Genomic DNA, 18148 nt, shown 5'->3' with positions numbered 1-18148 from the left:
AGAGGGTGATTTTGCAGATTGAGGTGGGCAGGGCCTGCACTTGAGTGACCTGTCGATTACTTCTCATCTCTAGGGCAAACTGAAGGAAAAAGATGACCTGGGGAGGGGGCTGTGGGGGAGGGGGCTGTGGAGGAGAGGGGAAGTCTCAGTGGAGTTTGGCGGTAGTGATTAAAGAGGTACCAAAAGGGAGAGGGTTGCACAGGCATCGTGGGCAGAAGCGATCATCTGGCTGCAGCCTTCTCCCCCAGCTGGCGCCACAGAAAGGACCCCCTGCAGAAGCAATAGGGGCTGCCTGGTCTCTTATCATGAAACGCCTCAATATCAGTGATACTGTATTTGTGGAGCATTTATACTTTTTGGAGTTCCCAGCCTCCTGCGAGGTGATGGTGAGGTGGTGGTGGGGGCGTGCGGGGGGTGGGGGGGATGAGATCATTCTCCCATTTTAGAGGTGGGGAAACTGAGGATCTGATGAAGCCGACTGCCAGATGCGGAGCTAGAATCCGGACCGCCTAGCTTCTGAATGCGTGCCCTTTCCATACCACAGTGTGAGTGCTCTGTGTTTAGAGTGTACGTTTCAGAACCTGGTTGCCCTTTAATTAATTAATTTATTATTATTATTTTTTTGGCTGTGCCGCGAGGCATGCGGTATCTTAGTTCCCCGACCAGGGATCAAACCCATGTCCCCTGCAGTGGAAATGCGGAGTCTTAACCACTGGACCGCCAGGGAATCACCTTTAGAATCACCTGGGCAGGTGCCAAAAAATTCCATTGCCTGCCTGCTTCCCTCATTGAAATTGAAATCAGAACTGGGGAGTGGGAGCGGGGCCAGTCCATCAATATCTTTCAAAGCTCCCTTCAGAGAACCTAGTTCACAGCCAGACTTGGAAACCACGGCCACAGTTGGGGTCATTTCCCCCAGTGCTGGGTTCCTCATGCCCCTACCTTCTTTCCAGCCCTGGCCATCAGAATCTGCCTTGGCCCAGTCTGGCCAGGCTGCCTGCAAGGTCCATTGGTGCCCTTAGCTCAGATGGATTTCACTGTTGTTTTGTAAAGTAACTCCCCTGGGACGCTGCCACCCTGGCCCCAGCCTCATCCTCTGAGCTGACGTCTCTTGGGCCCACCCCCCGCCCCCAGAGGAGGTGTGATTAGGGAGATGGGGAGGCAGGCGGCTTTGACAGACGAAAAGCAAACAGCTCAAAGGGGTGGCAGGCTGCGTTTTATTCATCGTTAATTTAAACACCCCTCAAGCCCTCTCTTGGAGTGCTGCTCGGAAAAATAAATGTATTGTCTAAGAAACCCTGCAGGCTTGCCCCGCATGCTCTAACCCCCTCCTGAGAGAATGGGTAGCATAGAAAATGATTTATAAAGCAAGGGGGGAAGCTTCCCTAGGGAGGAGGTGGGGGGAGGCTGACAGAAAGGGGAAGGGGGTCTTGGGCCAGGTGGGTGCAGAAACCTCACCGCTTCAGTGATGAGACTGGCTGGGTTCGGTACCTGCAGGTGTCAGAGCTGCTCCAGGGACGAGAGTCCGGGCCCTGAGTCCATGCCGATGAGCCCGTCCTGGGGGTCAGGGGTGGTGTCAGCAGCCCTCCCCCGCCCCAGAGTGGAGCCTTCGGTGGCACCAACCAGCACATTTTGTAACAACTGTTCCAACAAAAAAACGGGCCCCAGCCAGCGCGTCTTCTGGACTCAGAAGTGCCTCAAGCCGTCTGTCTGAATGTGCTTTCCAGACAGTGTGCGTGTGGAATTGTGCTTTTTGTTTGTGAAGAATGTAAAAAGTTACAGTAAGGTGGAGCCACCTGGCCCACGGCTCCTGTGGTCTCTGCCTCTGGGGGCTGCCGTGGCCAGGAGGGCTCGGGGGCCCCTCACCCAGGGCGCAGGAAGAGGGATCTGCTAGGAGGCCTGTCCGAGAGGTGGAGGAGCCTGTGTACATTCAGCAGCTGTTTTCCAGGGTTTGGCTTGGGTTTGGTCGCTGGCGTCTGTGTAAAACACAGATACATGCAAAGTGTCCATGAAACTCCCCCAAGACAGGGAGGAATTTTCCAGGCCCCTGCAGATCTCCAGGGAGTTAAAAATGCAAAATCCTTCTCCTTAAAGTGGCCCAGACTAGGGTTTCTTTTCCGTGGGGAAAGGGGCTAGTAGCTCTTTCTAAGGCTGACGTGTGTGTGTGTGTACACGCATGTGTGTGCATGATGCTGTGATGTGTGACACTCCTGGCAAAGCCCAGGACTTCGTGGCATTTTCCACAAGCTGAAGGCCTGCGGCTGCCTGAGCCTTCCGACTCCTTCGCCAGGCCCGGAGGTGCTGGCTTCGGTCAGAGGACACAGGGCCCTGACCACCTGGCCTTCTTAGAGAGCAAGGGCACCAAGGGCGGCTCCTTCCCTGCCTGCTCAGCTCTGAGAAGGCCTGGCTGCAGTCTAAGGTCCTGGCCTCTGTGTGGCCACAGCCGAGTGACAAGAGCCCATGCTGCCTTTACGGGAGCCCCAGAGCCCCAGCACAAGAGGAGTGAGTGTGGGCCTCAGGTTAGGAAGCAACTCGTGGAGCCTGGGGACGTTGTGATTACAGCAAGCTACCAGCTGTGGGTCAGACTGGAGACCCCTGCGTGGTGGGAGAGGCCACAGCATCTAAGAGGAAGGAGCCCTTTCTTAGCCTGAGGTTCAGAAGAATCTGCACCAAAGAAAGGGGTCCCTATCATTGTCTATAATCCTGAAACGATGGGAGGATCCCATCCCAGCTTGTCAAGCAGGTCTGGTTCTCTATGCTCGCCCTCAAGCAGGATGTCAAACAAGCCCTTTAGGCATGGGTCTAGGCTCCAACAAACCCCCTGACCTTGGGAGCCCGGCTTTTCCCAGCAGCCCCTGGCATCTGGGGGACTGAGCCCTTTGGCCTGAGGTAAAGGACAATGATGATTGAAAAGGGTGGCAGTAGGGGGGAACCAGGGGAACATGGACAAAAATATGTGCATACCACTGAGTCCTGGGCTACCATTGTACACTAGAGGACTGGCGTTTCTCTGGGAGGTTGCTGAGCAGGAAGGGTCCCTTTCCTAGCTCCCCTGAACCATGCTTTCGATTCCTTCAGCAGCGTGCTCAAGCTGCCTGCAGTTGCCTCCTTCCAAAGCCAAAGCATAGGAAAAGAAGTGAAAACAGCTAAGGCTGCAGCATGAGCAACTCAGAATAGACTTTAGGAAGCAGTGGTGACAGAGAAGACTGCCAGAGAAGGTTATGAGCTTGCCTTCTCCGGAGGCAGGTCCTGTTCCCGCCTGTGGGGATGGGATTCTTTGCAGTCCTGTGTGCTGGTCAGCAGATTGCCCGGTTGCCTTTTTGGCCTGTCTAGCTCAAGGAGCCATGGTGACTGTGTCTTAAGCCTCCCGTTCTCTTCCTGGGGCTCACTTTCTCTGAGTTGCCTGCTGTTTTGCCTGCTATTAAGTCCTCATGGTCTAGACGTCTCTGTCATGGGGATGTCTCCTTTCCCCTCTGGATAGCTCAGATCCCCAAATTATTTCCTGTTGCCTAGGTGACACCTCTAACTGGATGCCTTTTCATCTTTCCTTCTTTTAAAGGGATAAACCTGATACTTTATTTCTAGGTCCTGTTAGAGGACTCTGCCCTAAACAATGCGTGCCTCTCTGAGCACAGTGTGACCGCAGCCATTGCTCAGATGGGGGAAGGGTGGCAGTGTTGGGGAGGCTCATGGAGCTGGCCTGGCTGACGTCACAGTGCATCCTGGAAGCGTGGCTCTCTGGAAGCCTACCCTTCAGGAACTGGCAAGACTGACTTCTGTCCTGGCCAGCTCCTCCTCACTGGCTTCACCCCCAGCTTACAGTCTGTGTTTAAAAACCAATCCCAATACAAATGAGAAATTATCCCTCACCCCCCAAAAAAGAAATTACCCAAAGTAGCTGGAGAGTTACTCAGATCTTAACTTGTTTTTTCCTTCCTGCCATGAACTGGAAGGGGCGAGGGAAGGCTGACATTCAAGTGTGACTCTTAATGCTGCGTGTGTGTGTGTGTGCGTGTGCGTGTGCGTGTGTGTGTGTTTGAGTGTTCCAGGCACATATGCTTCCTTCACTGCCAGGGAGGGAGATTTTATGGCTTTTTGATGCCTCTCGGGCAGACGGTGTGAGATGTCCTGGTGCTTTCCTAAGACTTCCTGTCAGAAGCTGTATATATATTGGTGGGTCACACTGTGTCTGACTAGACTCTGGTATTTGTCCTTGGGATCGTCATCTTTTTGGATGAGAAAAAATGGGCCAAAAGAGTACTGTTCCTTTACAGTCCAAGACCCCCATCTCTTCAATGAAGGCTGGGTATCTGGCCTTCCTCCAGGTCAGTGACCTCCTAGGAGGTAGAGGGTGAGTCTGGGAGAAACTGTCCTTCACCTTGAGGATCATCCAGGGCAAAACTTTAATCCTAAAATTGCTTCCATCCACCAGCTCTCTCCCTCCTGCCTTCCTCCACCTCCAGGACAGACTGTGTGTGTGGAAAAAACACATTCACTTGAATATTAGTGGGGGCCAACCAGGATGTAGAATGGGATGTGTCCCAAACACATGGCTCTGGAGTCAAATTCTCTGACACTGGCAGGATGACTGCTTTGGTTCCTGGTGCTGCAGGCCCTGGTGCCCACCAGTGTGGCTGGCAGAGCCCTGATGCAGAGGAGGGGCAGCTGGAGGGGGTACTGCGCTCTGCACCCCCGGGCTCTCTAAAAGGGAAAAAAAGATAAGAAAAAATCCACACCAACAAAGAAAAATCTTGTCTGAGAAGACTCAGACATTCCTGGTTAATAACGAAAAGCATTCCCGTGGACGATGCTGGTGAAAGGAAGGAGCGTTGAGGGGATTCAGAGATGTGCCCTGAGCCTCAGAGATCAGCCAGCTGAAGCAGAGCTGGGCTCCTGCAGCCTGAGTGCTCCCGGCCCTGCAGGCCACTCCAGGCTTTCCCTCTTTAAAAGGAGTTGCCCTGTGTGCTGTGCTGAGTGGACTAACTCCAGGCTGAGAAAGGCCTGCTAAGCCCCTTACCACTGCAATTCCCACATCTCTGGGAAATGCCACAGTCCGCAAGTTGGTGCTGTGTTTCATCCCATTGCATAATACTACGCCATTCTCTGTGTGTAGCGGCTGTACTATATATATACATCAGGAGGCAACATATGGCTCTCCCCATCCCCACCTGTCATAACTGTGACTATATCACTTCTGACGACCAGAAGGAAGCTGCTGGGCTGGGCCAGGATTCTAAATGCTGCGGAGGTAATTCAGAGCCATGAAAAGTTGCACCATATGCTTTGGGGTTGCCAGCTGCTTACGTGCATCGAGACGGGGTTTAGTGCCAGTCTGCAGAACCCAGGGGTGGCACTCTTCTCACTGCCGTGTGCACCGGGCGAGGGTCTGGGGTGCCACTTTTTCTCTCCCTGGAGGAGAATCTGCTGGGGACCACAGTTCTCCAAGAGGGAGCCCATAAGGAAAACAGGCTCCCCCAAAACCTGCCCTTGATAACATCAGGCCTGGCCAAATAGTATTTCTTTAAAAAAAAAATTTTTTTTTTTTGGTTTCATTTTATTGGATAAAGGTTAAGAAAGCGCCAGCGTCTGAGAGAAGGAAAGCAAACGCCGCCCGGCTGCACCCCAGCCTGGTGAGGGTCCGTGGCGCGGCGAGGCACGCGTCTACCTGGAGGCGCTCGTCTCGGCCAGGCGGTTGTTCATGATGCCCAGCGCGCCCACGCCGCCTGAGAAGCCGTTCTGGCGCGTGTTGACGCACACGCTGCGCGGGTAGCCGTTGGCCGTTTCGGACAGCTGCTTCTGCAGCAGCGCCAGCGACACCTTGTTGGAGGCCGTGAGGTCGCGCATGGAGATGAGCTCGCCCGACAGGCGGCGGCCCTCTGCGTCGCTGTCGCGGGCCGCGGGGTCGGCGCCGAGCGCGGCCAGGCGGCGGCGCAGCCGGGAACCCGGGGTGATGGCGTTGCGCCGGGCCAGGGGCGCGCCGGGCGCCGGGCAGCAGCGCGTGCAGCAGCGGCAGCTCAGCTTGCGCAGCATCCAGTTGAGCACCTGCTTGATGAGGATGGAGATGACGTTGAAGAGCGAGTAGATGCAGCACACGCCGAGCAGGATGAAGAGGAAGTTGCCCAGGCGGTAGAGCCCCTGGTTCCGGTAGGCGGCGTGCTGGCTGCTCACCAGGTCCCCGAAGCCGATGGTGCTGAAGGTGACGAAGCAGAAGTAGAGCGAGTCCACGTAGTCCCAGCCCTCCACGCTGGTGTACATGGCCGAGGCGCAGCAAGACAGCAGCACGGCGAACAGACCCAGGATCAGCAGCACGTGGTACACCGAGGGCTTCCAGCCCGCCAGGCAGTCGGCTTCCGAGAGCGCCGAGCCGCGGCGGAAGGTGGCGGGCAGCAGGCCGCTGCGGCGCAGCTGGCGCTCCCGACAGGCGCGCATGATGAAGGCCAGCAGCGAGATGATGCGCTCCAGGAAGAGGTTGAAGAACAGGATGGTGCCGGCACAGCCGAACAGCCCGTAGGCGATGAGGAAGGCCTTCCCGCCCACCGTTGCGGGGGTGGTCATGCCGAAACCTGTGGAGACCAGAGCGGGGATCAGCGAGGTCCCGGCTGAGCGGGTGGTCCCCACCCTGTGCGGGGCAGGCATGTGCAGGTGCTGACATGGCTCCTATGCTGAGTGGCATCGCTCAAGTGGTATTTAGACATTTCTCTGCCTTGGTGGCACTAGATATGGTTCCTAATCTGGGCAACCCCTAAACTGATGGAGGAGACATGGCCCCTCGTCTGGGGTGGGGGATCTATAAATCAATACGGGTGAGGCAAGATGGTCACTAGGAGGGACCCATCAGGAAACACAAAACAGAAGCCACTGCACAGATGTGATGCCCACAAACTGAACAAGTGTCACCTGGTCTCCCATCCCTCAAATTGTTTTTTAATGTACCAGTGGCACACCTGGGCCTTGTTAGGACAGACTTCCATAAAGGCTTCATTTTATGGGATTGCTGGGGACCAGGTAGGGTGTGTTCAGTCCAGGTAGCTCTATTTGATGGTCTCTGAAAAGGGAGAGTTTTGTCAGTTTATGAAACCGACAAATGGATTGTTTGAGAATGAGTCCACAACCTTCAGAGAGTGAGCGTGGCTCTGCCATTGGACATGAGCTCCTTCTCACCCAAGGACCACCATCACCCTTGCTCACACTTGTAGCCAAGGGAAAGGTTTTGGCCCCGCTGGGTCCTGTGCTGCCGGGTGTCTGGAGTGGCTTTTATCCTGAGAGGTCTGCTCTGTGCCAGGGCAGCTGCTCAGTGCTCTGACTCTTGTAATTAAGTCTTAATTTACCCATTCGTTCAAAGCACCGTCTTTAAGGGAGCTTCTTTATCAACTGATCTCCGCAGAAGGCTTGGCTTCCCGCCAGGATGCTCGGCCCCTGTCATCCAGGGCAGTGCAGAGTGGCAGCTCTGCTCCTCCAGCCTGAGCTCTCAGCCAGCTGCCGGCTGTGATGTCCTTGTGGGACCCATGCTGCCTGCCTCTGGTTATGGGAGGGGATGTAATCCCTTAGCATGAAGATCCACTGCTGCTTGGAGTCTGAGCAGAAAATGCATCATCTGTCTGAGTGGCACAGTAGCACCTGTCAACACCTCTGTAGCAGAAGTTCAGGGGCATCCCTGTTTAATGCATGCCCGACGTCAGGAGATCTACCTGTGCACTGTTAAGTGGGGGTGGTGCCAGCTCTGGGAAAGGTGTGGCTTACCATTTCCCTAAAAAGGCCAGAGAAAGTTTTTTTCAGAATGATCCCTTAAACTTGTATGCTAATCATTTTCTAGATTCCTTGGAGGAAATGCCCAATTGCCTGACATTGTCTCCATCTTATGCTTAATGACTCAAGTTAGGAGAAAACCTTATCATGATACCTCTGTTGAGGAAGATGGATTATGTCCTTAGATCCAGAATTTGGCCGTAAGAGTGTGAAAAAAGCCAAACTAGCAGTATAACCAGGGACTCAATAGAGGGATTTTGCTACACTTTAAAGCCAAACTCAAGTTCTTTTTTTTTTTTTTTTTTTTTTTTTTTTTTGCGGTACGCGGGCTTCTCACTGCCGTGGCCTCTCCCGTTGCGGAGCACAGGCTCCGGACGCGCAGGCTCAGCGGCCATGGCTCACGGGACCAGCCGCTCCGCGGCATGTGGGATCTTCCCGGACCAGGGCACGAACCCGTGTCCCCTGCATCGGCAGGCGGACTCTCAACCACTGCGCCACCAGGGAAGCCCTCAAGTTCTTGAATTCATGAAGAAATCAGCTCTGAATCGATATGACTATACGTGGAGTGGGAGTGTTTGTGTTTGTGTGTGTGTATTTACAGAAAGTCCTAGGTTGATGACCCAAGTGTCCAACAGCCTAATTCATGGTCTGTTCATACAAGGAAATACTATACAGCAAGGAAAAAGCACAAACCACTGCTACTTGCAACAGCATGAATGAATCTCACAAAAAGAATGTTAAACAAAAGAAACTGGACACAGAAGAAGTATTCCATTTGCATAAAATTCAAAACCAGGCAAAACCAAGCTACAGTGTCTTTTTAGGGATGCATACTTGGCTGGCAAAATTATAAGGGAAATCGAGGAAGTAATTTTGATAAAAGTCAGAATTGGGGTTTCCTCTGGGGATGGCAGGGTGTGGTGACTGGAAGGGGACCCAGGGGGACTCTGGGGTGCTGGAAATCTTCTGTTGACCTGGGTGGTGGTTACATGGGTGTTTATTGTATAATAACTTTCAAATTGTATGTTTTATGATTTTTTTGTACTGTCATGATAAGAAACACTTCAAAATGCCTAGACCGTTAGAACTGTGAACTTAATTCTGGTCTGCCCCTCGCTGTATAGGTGAGGGAGAAGGGGCAGAGGGGACACGACCTACAGCTTGTGGGGGACAGATGCCACACATGTGTCCTGGCTTCTAGCTTCGTGCTTAGACCATCATACACAGCACTGCTGCTACTCATGAAGGGAGAACAACACCTCTCGTAGGGGGATCACTTGGCTAAATTCCTAAAGAAATGAAAAATCCTGAGCCTGGAATATTAATACTATGCCTAAGAGGATATTGAATGGGATTTTCCTATTTTTGAGAATTTTCAGCTAAAGTCTTAAAGCTAAGAGTGACGTGTAATATGTTAGCCCTCATTCTGAAGAGAAGTTTTAGATACCTCTATGTCATATCGATTAAAATAGCAAAATGGGTCTGGTGACTAGTAACCCCTACTACCCACTTCCAGGCTGTACAGAAAGGTTAGAAATTATCCAGGGATAATGGGAGACGGTCCTGAAGTAGGAGGGGTGCTGTGGTACCCGCAGGTCTAGAGATGGCGGTGGTGGTGATGGTGAAGAGAACGTCAGGCTGCAGCAAGGGCAGCCTGGCAGCTCATTTCCCAGTGGATGCTGGCTGAGCTGCAGACACTTGAAAGCTTACCCAGGAGCACTGGAGTGGAGCATGGTGAGGGTTTCGGGAGAGCCAGAGGTGTCTCCTGGAGTCTGACGCTGTGCTCGATAGTTCTCTGGGTCAGAGGCTGACCGGAGCAGCCCACACAGGCAGGGACAGGAAGAGGGCATCAGTGGGAGCAGTCTGTACTCCCAGGGCACCTTGCGCCAAGGATGGGGGAGAGTGACATGGGTCAAGCAGACTCTGCAGACGGCAGCCACATCTGAAGAGACGCTGCCCGGGAGGGCTGCCTGCTGGATCAAGGGTGCCTGAGGGGCGGAGGGCGGGGGACAGCATGCGATGTAGTCACAGGAAGCACCACCCACTTAGGGAAAGGTGCAGGGCAGTGGTCCCTGTATTGGGGGGGAAGGGGGGAATCTCCAAAGACCCAATGGGCTCCATGGAAGGGTATGTCTGTCCTAGCCGTGGGCATTGTGATGCCACCAGCAAAAGCTAAGAAAGGATGATAGTGGCACCAGTGATGTAAGACCAGGAGGAAACAAACAGATGACCCCTCCCACACTGCAGGTCCCTGAGCCGGGGGCCAGGCCAGAGCTGGAGGGAGAGGCTGAGCTTTGATTAGAAGTGAATTTGAAGATGGGATTTAGATTGGGTTGGACATCTGAGAATGGGTCTCAATTTTAAAACTGGTAATACTTAAAAAAATATTATTTGGAAAACTCTAGCATCTATCCAAGACGTTGTTAAGGAATCCAAAGGAGAATTCTTCAAAACCATAGATGAAGACAAAGCCATTTCCCGTGCCAGCCCATTTAATAAACTGGTTCCAAAGGCCCACCACTCACAGTGCCAGCCCCGCAGGTCTCGTTTCGCTCCATCTCTACAACCTGTGAGGGAGGCACACCCCTGTTTAGCAGATGAGGAGACCTCGGGTCAAGGGGCTAAGTAGTTGCCATGGCCGCACAGCCCAGAAATGGTGGGGCTGAGCCTGAAACCCAGGTTGGCTGGTGTCTAACATCCACCTTCTCTCTGCCACCCTAGACTGTCTTCTGAGGGCACCGCAGGGCCTCCATGCCTCTTAGAAAACCAAGAGGGCTGGCAGCTGGGAGAGCACTTTCATGTGGGCAGGGTGGCTGACCCTCAGTCACAGCTCCTGTCCCCAAGAGTCCACTCTCCTCTTGTGGCTCTCTCTCACTGACTGTTGCTGGGGAGGGGGGCCACTGCTCCCCCCTTAATGTCTTCACCAAGGTGGACTCATCCCCCTTCCCGTGGCACAGTTAAGACAGCGAGGCAATTCAGACCAGACTCAACCCAGGGCTTGGGGACAGCAGGAGGACTGAGGCACAGGAGGGACCGCTGCTTCTGGCCTGCAGTCCAGCCGGTTGCCCCCAGGCAGGGCACTCATCTGCCCGCTGGGCTCCTGACAGGACTGCCCCTGCCTGACCTACCCCCGAGTCAAAAGCCATCTCCACTCTCGAGGAGCATCTTCAGATTCCCCCAAACTCCTCCATGACTGGACTCCTGGCTCCTGCCCCAGCACCCCCTTTAGAGTCTGGGTTTCTTGCTGAGGATCTGCCTCTCCCCTGGATGACAGAACCCTGAATGAGACTTATTTTTCCACCCACGCTTCTCCTTCCCCGCAGGGCTGTGGCCTTTGCCAGGGCCTCTACACAACAGCACCACCAGATATGCACCTGCAGCACCGTCATCCACCCGCTCATTCCTTTTTCCAGCAAACACTTACTGAAGACCTGGTTTGGCAGGCCTCGGGCTGCGCTCAGGGCTGTGGTGGAAAACCAGGCAGACACCCGCACAGAGGATCCGGGCTGCCTTCTTAGAGGTTTTGCACAGCTCCCCACCCCTCTGCTGCCCCCATGCAGGGGCTGGGCCAGACCTGTCCTGAGGTGTCCTCATGGCTGTGACTCCAGGCCCAAAATGATGCCAAGTGCTTGGCTGGCTGTGGCACTCTCTGCCCAGAATGAAGGGGACAGGCAGGTCAGGAGGTTCTCTGTCCAGCACAGAGGGCACCCAACACAAGTGTCCCTCTCACTGCCCCGATTCCTGAGGTCCGGCTCCTGTGCCCACTTCCCTTCCCTTTGCTTTCCTACAGACCCACGTCGGCTCAGCTCCAGAGGCAGGGTGGAGGGGGCACAGTCTACCCTCCTGCCGCACCAACGCCGAGAGGCTCAGAGCTCTGGGCTGCTGAGACCCCGGGGCCGGACCTCTTGCCGAGGGCAGTAGGGTCCGTGCCCGGTGCTGCTGCCTAGCCAGATGCTTCCCAGGATGGAAGAACAGTCCCCTAAGCTCTGGGAGCCAGGCTGGCTCTGGAGAGGGGCCTTGAAGCTTCAGCCAGAGAAAAGGCAAACCCTGCCACCCCGAAAATCCCCCTTTCCCCCACTCACACCCTGCGGGGGCGGGCGTGATCTGTCCCCGGGTTCGCACCAAGCCTCAATTTTGTTTGTGCCACAATTGATCTGCCATCCCAGTTTGCAAAGAGCAGACACTTGGGGGCTTTATTATGCCACTTTGACAAAAGCTGTGAAGCTCATTCCCACAGCCTGTCTGGTGCCGCCTTCGCAAGTGGGGCCCTGGTGACAGGGCCTCTGGAGTTCAGCTCCGAGAGCCTGGAAGTGAGATGGAGAGACCAGCACTGGTCTGAATCGGGCCCTGGGTGGCAGCCTCTGTGCTGGACACTGGACGCATGTCCCCTCATCCAGTCCCTCCAGCCACCCTGAGAGGGACGCATCATCAACCCCAACAATGCAGGCAAGGACGTGGGCCAAAGGAACCGAAGATACTCGGCTGAGTTTCCGTTTGTGAGTGGCTGAGCTGACCCTGAAGCCCTTTCCACTGCACCAGATGGGAAGCCTGAGCTCATCACCTTGGGGACTTTTTCCAACTGGCTCTGCAGTATCAACTTGGTGGAGGGGAAATATAATTTATAATCCAACCTGGGATACTTTTGAGAGCAAATCATTAGCCCAGGACAGCAGGTGTAAACCAGAGTTGATCCAAGCAACTGGGATGCATGATTAAAATGCAGATTCCAAGGCAGGTCCCACTCCAGAGGCTTATTTAGAGGGACCCAGGAATCTGCATTTTAACAAATGTCCCCTGATGATTCTAATGTGAATGGGCTAAAGCCCTTCCTTTAAGAAACAATATTATGCTGTATCCCTGATGACCCTACTGGTTGGAATCTGCCCAATTTCAAATATTTTGATTTAAATTTCTTTTAAAAAATTTTTTCAGCTTTATTGAGTTACAGTTGACATATAAAACTGTAAGATATTTAAAATATACATCATGATGATTTGTTGGTTTAAATTTCAAGCGACCTAACACCCTTGTTGTGGACATTGCAGCTATCTCCTTAACAACCATCGCCCCACCCCCCCAACCTAAAGTGTAGCAGCCAGGCCCCTTGGAGAACTGACCCAACTGCCAGGGGTGGGCTCCATTAGTCTAGGCCAATCAGGAAAATCCAGTCCCTTACCACGACTGGCTCAAGGATGGATAGGCCTAAGCCAATCAGTGCAGGCCATTTTCACGGCTACAGAGACTTGCTCAGGAATGGGCATGTGACCCCATTCAGGCCAATCAGATGAGAGGAGAGTTTCTCTGATAGTTTCTGGGTAAAATGCATCTCACTTTTTAAAAAAATACTTATTTATTTTATTTATTCATTTTATTTATTTTTGGCTGCATTGGGTCTTAGTTGCAGCGCGTGGGATGTTCATTGAGGCACGAGGGATCTTTCGTTGCGGCGCACGGGCTTCTCCCTCTCTAGTTGTGGCATGCAGGGTTTTCTTCTCTCTGTCTCTCTAGTTCAGGCCCACGGGCTTAGTTGCCCTGTGGTGTGTGGGATCTTGGTTCCCCGACCAGGGATCGAACCCGTGTCCCCTGCATTGGAAGGCAGATTCTTTACCACTGGACCACCAGGGAAGTCCCTAAATGCTTCTCACCTTTAAGAGCTGCCCTGGGTGTGGAGGGAGCAGGAGGTGGCCCCAGGAGTGGTTGGCGGCCACCTGTGGCCATGAGGAGCGAGCCTTAGACGAAGCTGACACTGCAGAAAGCTGTCCGAGTATCCTGAAAACCTAATGAGCTGTCCAAACTGCAGGCTGCCTGACCTACCCTTGGACTTCCAGTTACATGAGCCCATAAATCTCTTTTCCTGCCTAAGCCTTCTGTGACAGGCGACCAAACACACTCCAGCTGGTGCCGATGGTTAAGGGCCTGGTTAGACATCCCAGGGTCAAGGAAATGGTATCAGACTTGAACTCAAAGCTTTGCCTGCTGTTGTAGCCTCTTATGAGCCAAGTGATCGAAGCAAGTCACTCTAACTCCTCTGAGCCTCTATTTCTTCACCTGTAGAACGTCGACCTCCCGATGCGAGCCCTCTCTGTGAACTGTAATACAACCTGCCAGTGGGTGTTCCTCAAGATGAGACAATAGACTTAATGCGAGGTGGAGAGAATGCCCATGATTAAGAAAAAGAAATTTTAAGTAAAGTGAAACGCGTTTATTTACTGCGGGACTTTTTAGAGCACTCACCGTGTTAATGTGATTTATGAAGCCACCAGGGCTATGCTAACACTATCCAGTGTTCCCCAAACAAATTTGACCATCGAATGTATTTAGTCACCTCAGGTGACTCGAGTATTTCAAAGAGTAATATTTGGGAAATGCCATACTCTATCCTCATGAAGAATTAAGGATGAGGCATTTAAAAATATTCTCGAGGATTTCCCACGTTTTAAAAAGTCACTGCAACACTGCAATGCCTTTTCAGTGCCTGGCATGTAGAAGGTGTTGGGCCACGTCAGCTGAGTGAATGAACAGACTGTCACTCTACTTGTCTGGAGCAGTGATTCTCAAACTCGATTATCTAGGACCCAGCTGGGGATCTTGTTAGCTTCTGGGGTGGGGCTCACAATTCAAAATTTCTAACCTGGTCCCGGGTGAGGCCCCTGCAGCTGGTCGGTGAACCTTATTTTGAGTACCAAGCACAGATGACTTATAGTATTAATTACCTTCAGGGGCCTGTCTCCTGAAGAGAGATTGGGAACCCCTTGGGAGTAGGGACCAAATTATATTGGCTATTTGGAACTATAGGTTATATGGGCTGCTCAGGTTTGAATCCTAGCTCCACTACTCCCTAGCTGCGTGTCTTTGAGCAAATTACTTGACCTTTCTGTGCCTCATTTTATCTGTAAAGTGGAGATGATAATATTTGTATTTTTGTACTCAACTGGGTCAATATGTGCAAAACACTTGGAATAGTGCCTAGCACATTAATAAGCCCTTAATAAAGTCGTCTTCATCTTTCTGTTCTCCACAGTGAGCAAGGGAATCATGTATAAATTAGGCACTGATAGTTATTTGTTGACTGAAAATAAAAGTTTCAAGAACATCTCAGGGGTGAGAGTTAAATGTCAGGGAGAGTGAGAAAGCTGAGGTGTGGGGTTGGTGGGCAGAGGAGGGGAAAGGACCCATTAGGACTCATCAGATAAAATACAGGACTCCCAAATAAATATGAATTTCAGATAAACAAATCACTTTTTAATGTAAGTACATCGCAAACATTGCACGGGCCATATTTACACTAAAAAATGCTTCGTTGTTTTTCTGAAATTCGTATTTGACTGGGAGTCCTGTATTTTTATCTGCTAAACCTGGCAGCCCTACCCATGGCCCTACTTGTCTGCTGGGCACACTACTTTGGGGAGCGTCTCCTAACATCCCCCTCTCCCGGCATCCTTCCTGACTGGCTGGAGGAGGGATAACAGGCTCACTTTAACAGTCAAGGAGCCTAAAGGTCACACAGAACCGGGCCTTGCCCACCCGAGGCCAGGCCAGCAGCCTGGTCTTCCAGCGCCTCTCCCTCTCCAAACAGGGAACAGTGGGAGATGTGGAGTGGGCTGTGGTCAGAGGGTGGGACTGCCATCGGGCTGCTCTGTGGTTGGAGCTGAGACACAGACTCTTGGGGAGAAGGAGGGAAGCTCCTGGCCACGTTCCGTGGAGGAGGGCTGGACGCTTGAGAGGAGACACTTTCCTGGGACTGGAGCCCCAGGCCTGGAACCTCAAGGCTGCCCGTGTCATCCTTCTCCAAGTCCCTCCCCTGAGGAGGACAACTGAGTAGCCTGGCCAAACCTTTTGGGAGGGCTGGGAATGAAAGGAAGACTGGAAGAACTCTAGTGACGAATGGAAACGCGGAGGGGATAATAATAGCTGAAACGTGTTGCGCCCTCACTATTTCCGGGCACTGTGCCAAAGCTTCATGCGTATCAATGCACACAGCTCTGTGAGGCACTGGGTAGCGTTCATTCTAAGTCACGGCCTTTTTCCTGAAATTTTAACAGCCCTGAAATCAGGATGCATCTTACGGTCAATGACTCGACATAGTTTATTTGGCAGCATCCTAAATTCTCAATGGTACACGTTATTGGTACATTTATAATTGATGGTGTCTTAGATTTGATGAACTACAGTGGGAACTATTATCATTCCCATTTGTGAGATTAGTAAACTGAGTCACACTTAATAAAGACACTTAGGTTAAGTAACTTGCCCAGATCACAGAGCAAGCAAGTGGCAGAGCCCAGGTGTGAAACTAGAGGAGGGAGCTTGCGACGTGATAAGGGAGAAAGTTAAATGCACAAGAGTTCGGAGGAAAGAGACATAGGTTGCTTTTGGTTGGAGCAGCAGTTCTTAACTCTGGCTCCATAATGGAATCGCCTGGGAAATTTAAATTAGTCCCCAGACCAGCTTAGGTCAGAAGCAGGGCTGATGCTCTCCTGGTGCAGTGGCTGGGAGAGTCTTATGGAGGAAGAGGTATCTGTGTTCAGTCTTGTAGGGTGGATGGGATTTCGAGAGGGAGGAAGTAGAGGCCTGGGCTTGAGAAAGGTGTGCCCTGCTGGGAGAGCGCCGTGCACAGGGCCAGGGGAAGGGGCTGGGTTCAGCCTGGCTGGTTCCCACGTGCAGCTTGGCGTCTAGCCCACAGACGTTTAGTAACTCTTGCCGATGGAGTGGATGAACCTGTGGCAGAAGGAGAAGGACAAGGCTGGGAGACCCTCCTATCCACGTTGTACTCAGGCTGAACTTGCAGGAGCACTGCAGCTGTGAGAGTGTCACCTGACACCGCAAGAAGCTTCTTCATCATCTGGGCCTGGCATCCAGCAACCAGTCTGGCCTTGCAGAGACTTACAGACCCTGGAAGCATCAAGCTGCAGAAGATAAACTCAGGGAGTCTCCCCTCCTGCAGGCTCGGGAAGGGCCGGCAGCAGCTTTCTTGGAGAGTTGAGAGCAGAGGCTGTGGCGTCAGGCTCTGGCGCCTCCACTTGCTGATGGGCCAATGGGGACACGTTATTTCTCCCCCTAAAAGTGGCCTGATGACTGCCTACTTCGTAAGGTTGCTGCGAGGAGTAAACGAGGAGGTGGCTCCCTGGTGCGCTCAAGAAGCAGCAAGTGTAGCTGGGAAACGCCCTGGCGAGGCCCCAGCCCTCACAGTGCAGCTTAAGAGCCGAAGGTGGAGCAAGGAACGGGCGAACCACGGACTAGGAGTTTCGGCGGAAAGGACAACCCCCCTGTACACACACCTAAGACGACTCTACCGCTAACTTGCTGTCCCTGCGTCTCGCCGGGCCTCTGTGTCCTCGGCGGTCCCCGGTGAGTGGCAGCGTCCCCTCTGGGATGGCTTCAGGCTCTGGTCCCTGCACCAAGGGGGGGGGGTGGGGAGGCCCCACCTTTTCCAATCCTGAAATCAAGGGTGGCAATGGGGGAGGGGGACGCCGGAGAGTGGGCCTGTGGTGGGAAAGCTGAGACTGGACTGCGACGTTTGCTGCCGCTGGAGGGTTTGTCTAAATTGTAACCGAGATGGGCAGCTCCCTGAGTGCGCAGCGCTGGGTTCCTTCCCACCACGGCCAGGTGGGGGCTGGGCTCGTGCTGGATGCTCCCTGACTCAGGACAAAGAGGCAACAGAAAAACACAAGTCACGTGGAGGAAGCGGACCCTTCCATTCTCCTGTTCAATTTTGCTTGTTCTCTGGGGGCCTTTGGGATGATCTTTGTTTGCTGAGAGCAGGGGGTGTGTGGGGATGGCTGAGAGGGCAGAGGGGCTAGGAAAAGAAGGCTGAACCCCGCAGGCTGCAGGTCAGGGATTTTTAACATTAGGAAAGTTTCGGTAATTTAGGAGTGATGGGCAAGTGACCCCAAGAATCAACTTCGAACCTCGGCACTGTTTTCCTCGCCAGTGGGGCTGATTGAACCTGCCCCGCCGCGCGCTTCATCTGTGGGATTAAGGTTTTCTCTCCTCACCAGAAATCATTCAGCAAAATGAGTTATTAAAAGCCAGCTAACTACTCCTGCCTCCAGGAAGCTCCCGCTTACCAATCTCTCCCGGGGCCCGAGCTGGAGCAGCTGTCAAGCTCGGGCCCTCGGAGCTGGAGGGAAGATGACTCATTTACATAGAGCCTGTCCTCCGTCCTGCCCCCCAGATCTGTCCCTGTCTCTCTGATGACTAATCCTTTCCAGGGATGAGCTCACCGCCCCTCCTGCCCACCACGACAGGAGCAGAGCCGTAGCCTCAGCCCAGAATTTGGGGAGAAGACTGGCTCCAAGGCCAGGGGAGGCAGGGACGGTCCCTGATGGGACAAAAGTCTGGCCATCGAGAGCCCGCACTGGGGCAATGAGATGAGGAAAGCCCTGAAGCCCGCCCAGCCCTG

At 53.2% G+C, this 18148-nt stretch overlaps 1 protein-coding gene across 1 annotated transcript in view; it reads right to left on the bottom strand.

Annotated features, from left to right (window-relative positions):
* Window positions 1-1197: 1197 nt before the first annotated feature.
* Window positions 1198-18148, bottom strand: part of KCNK12 (potassium two pore domain channel subfamily K member 12) — a 56769-nt gene continuing 39818 nt past the window's right edge. Inside the window, exon 2 of the mRNA XM_067703044.1 lies at window positions 1198-6563. Coding sequence (XP_067559145.1) covers window positions 5662-6563 — 902 coding nt within the window. The 3' untranslated portion in view covers window positions 1198-5661. The remainder of the gene's footprint in view (window positions 6564-18148) is intronic.

The sequence above is a fragment of the Pseudorca crassidens genome, chromosome 14 (genome assembly GCF_039906515.1).
Source record: "Pseudorca crassidens isolate mPseCra1 chromosome 14, mPseCra1.hap1, whole genome shotgun sequence".
NCBI lineage: Eukaryota > Metazoa > Chordata > Mammalia > Artiodactyla > Delphinidae > Pseudorca > Pseudorca crassidens.
This window is presented reverse-complemented; position numbering and strand designations above follow the sequence as displayed.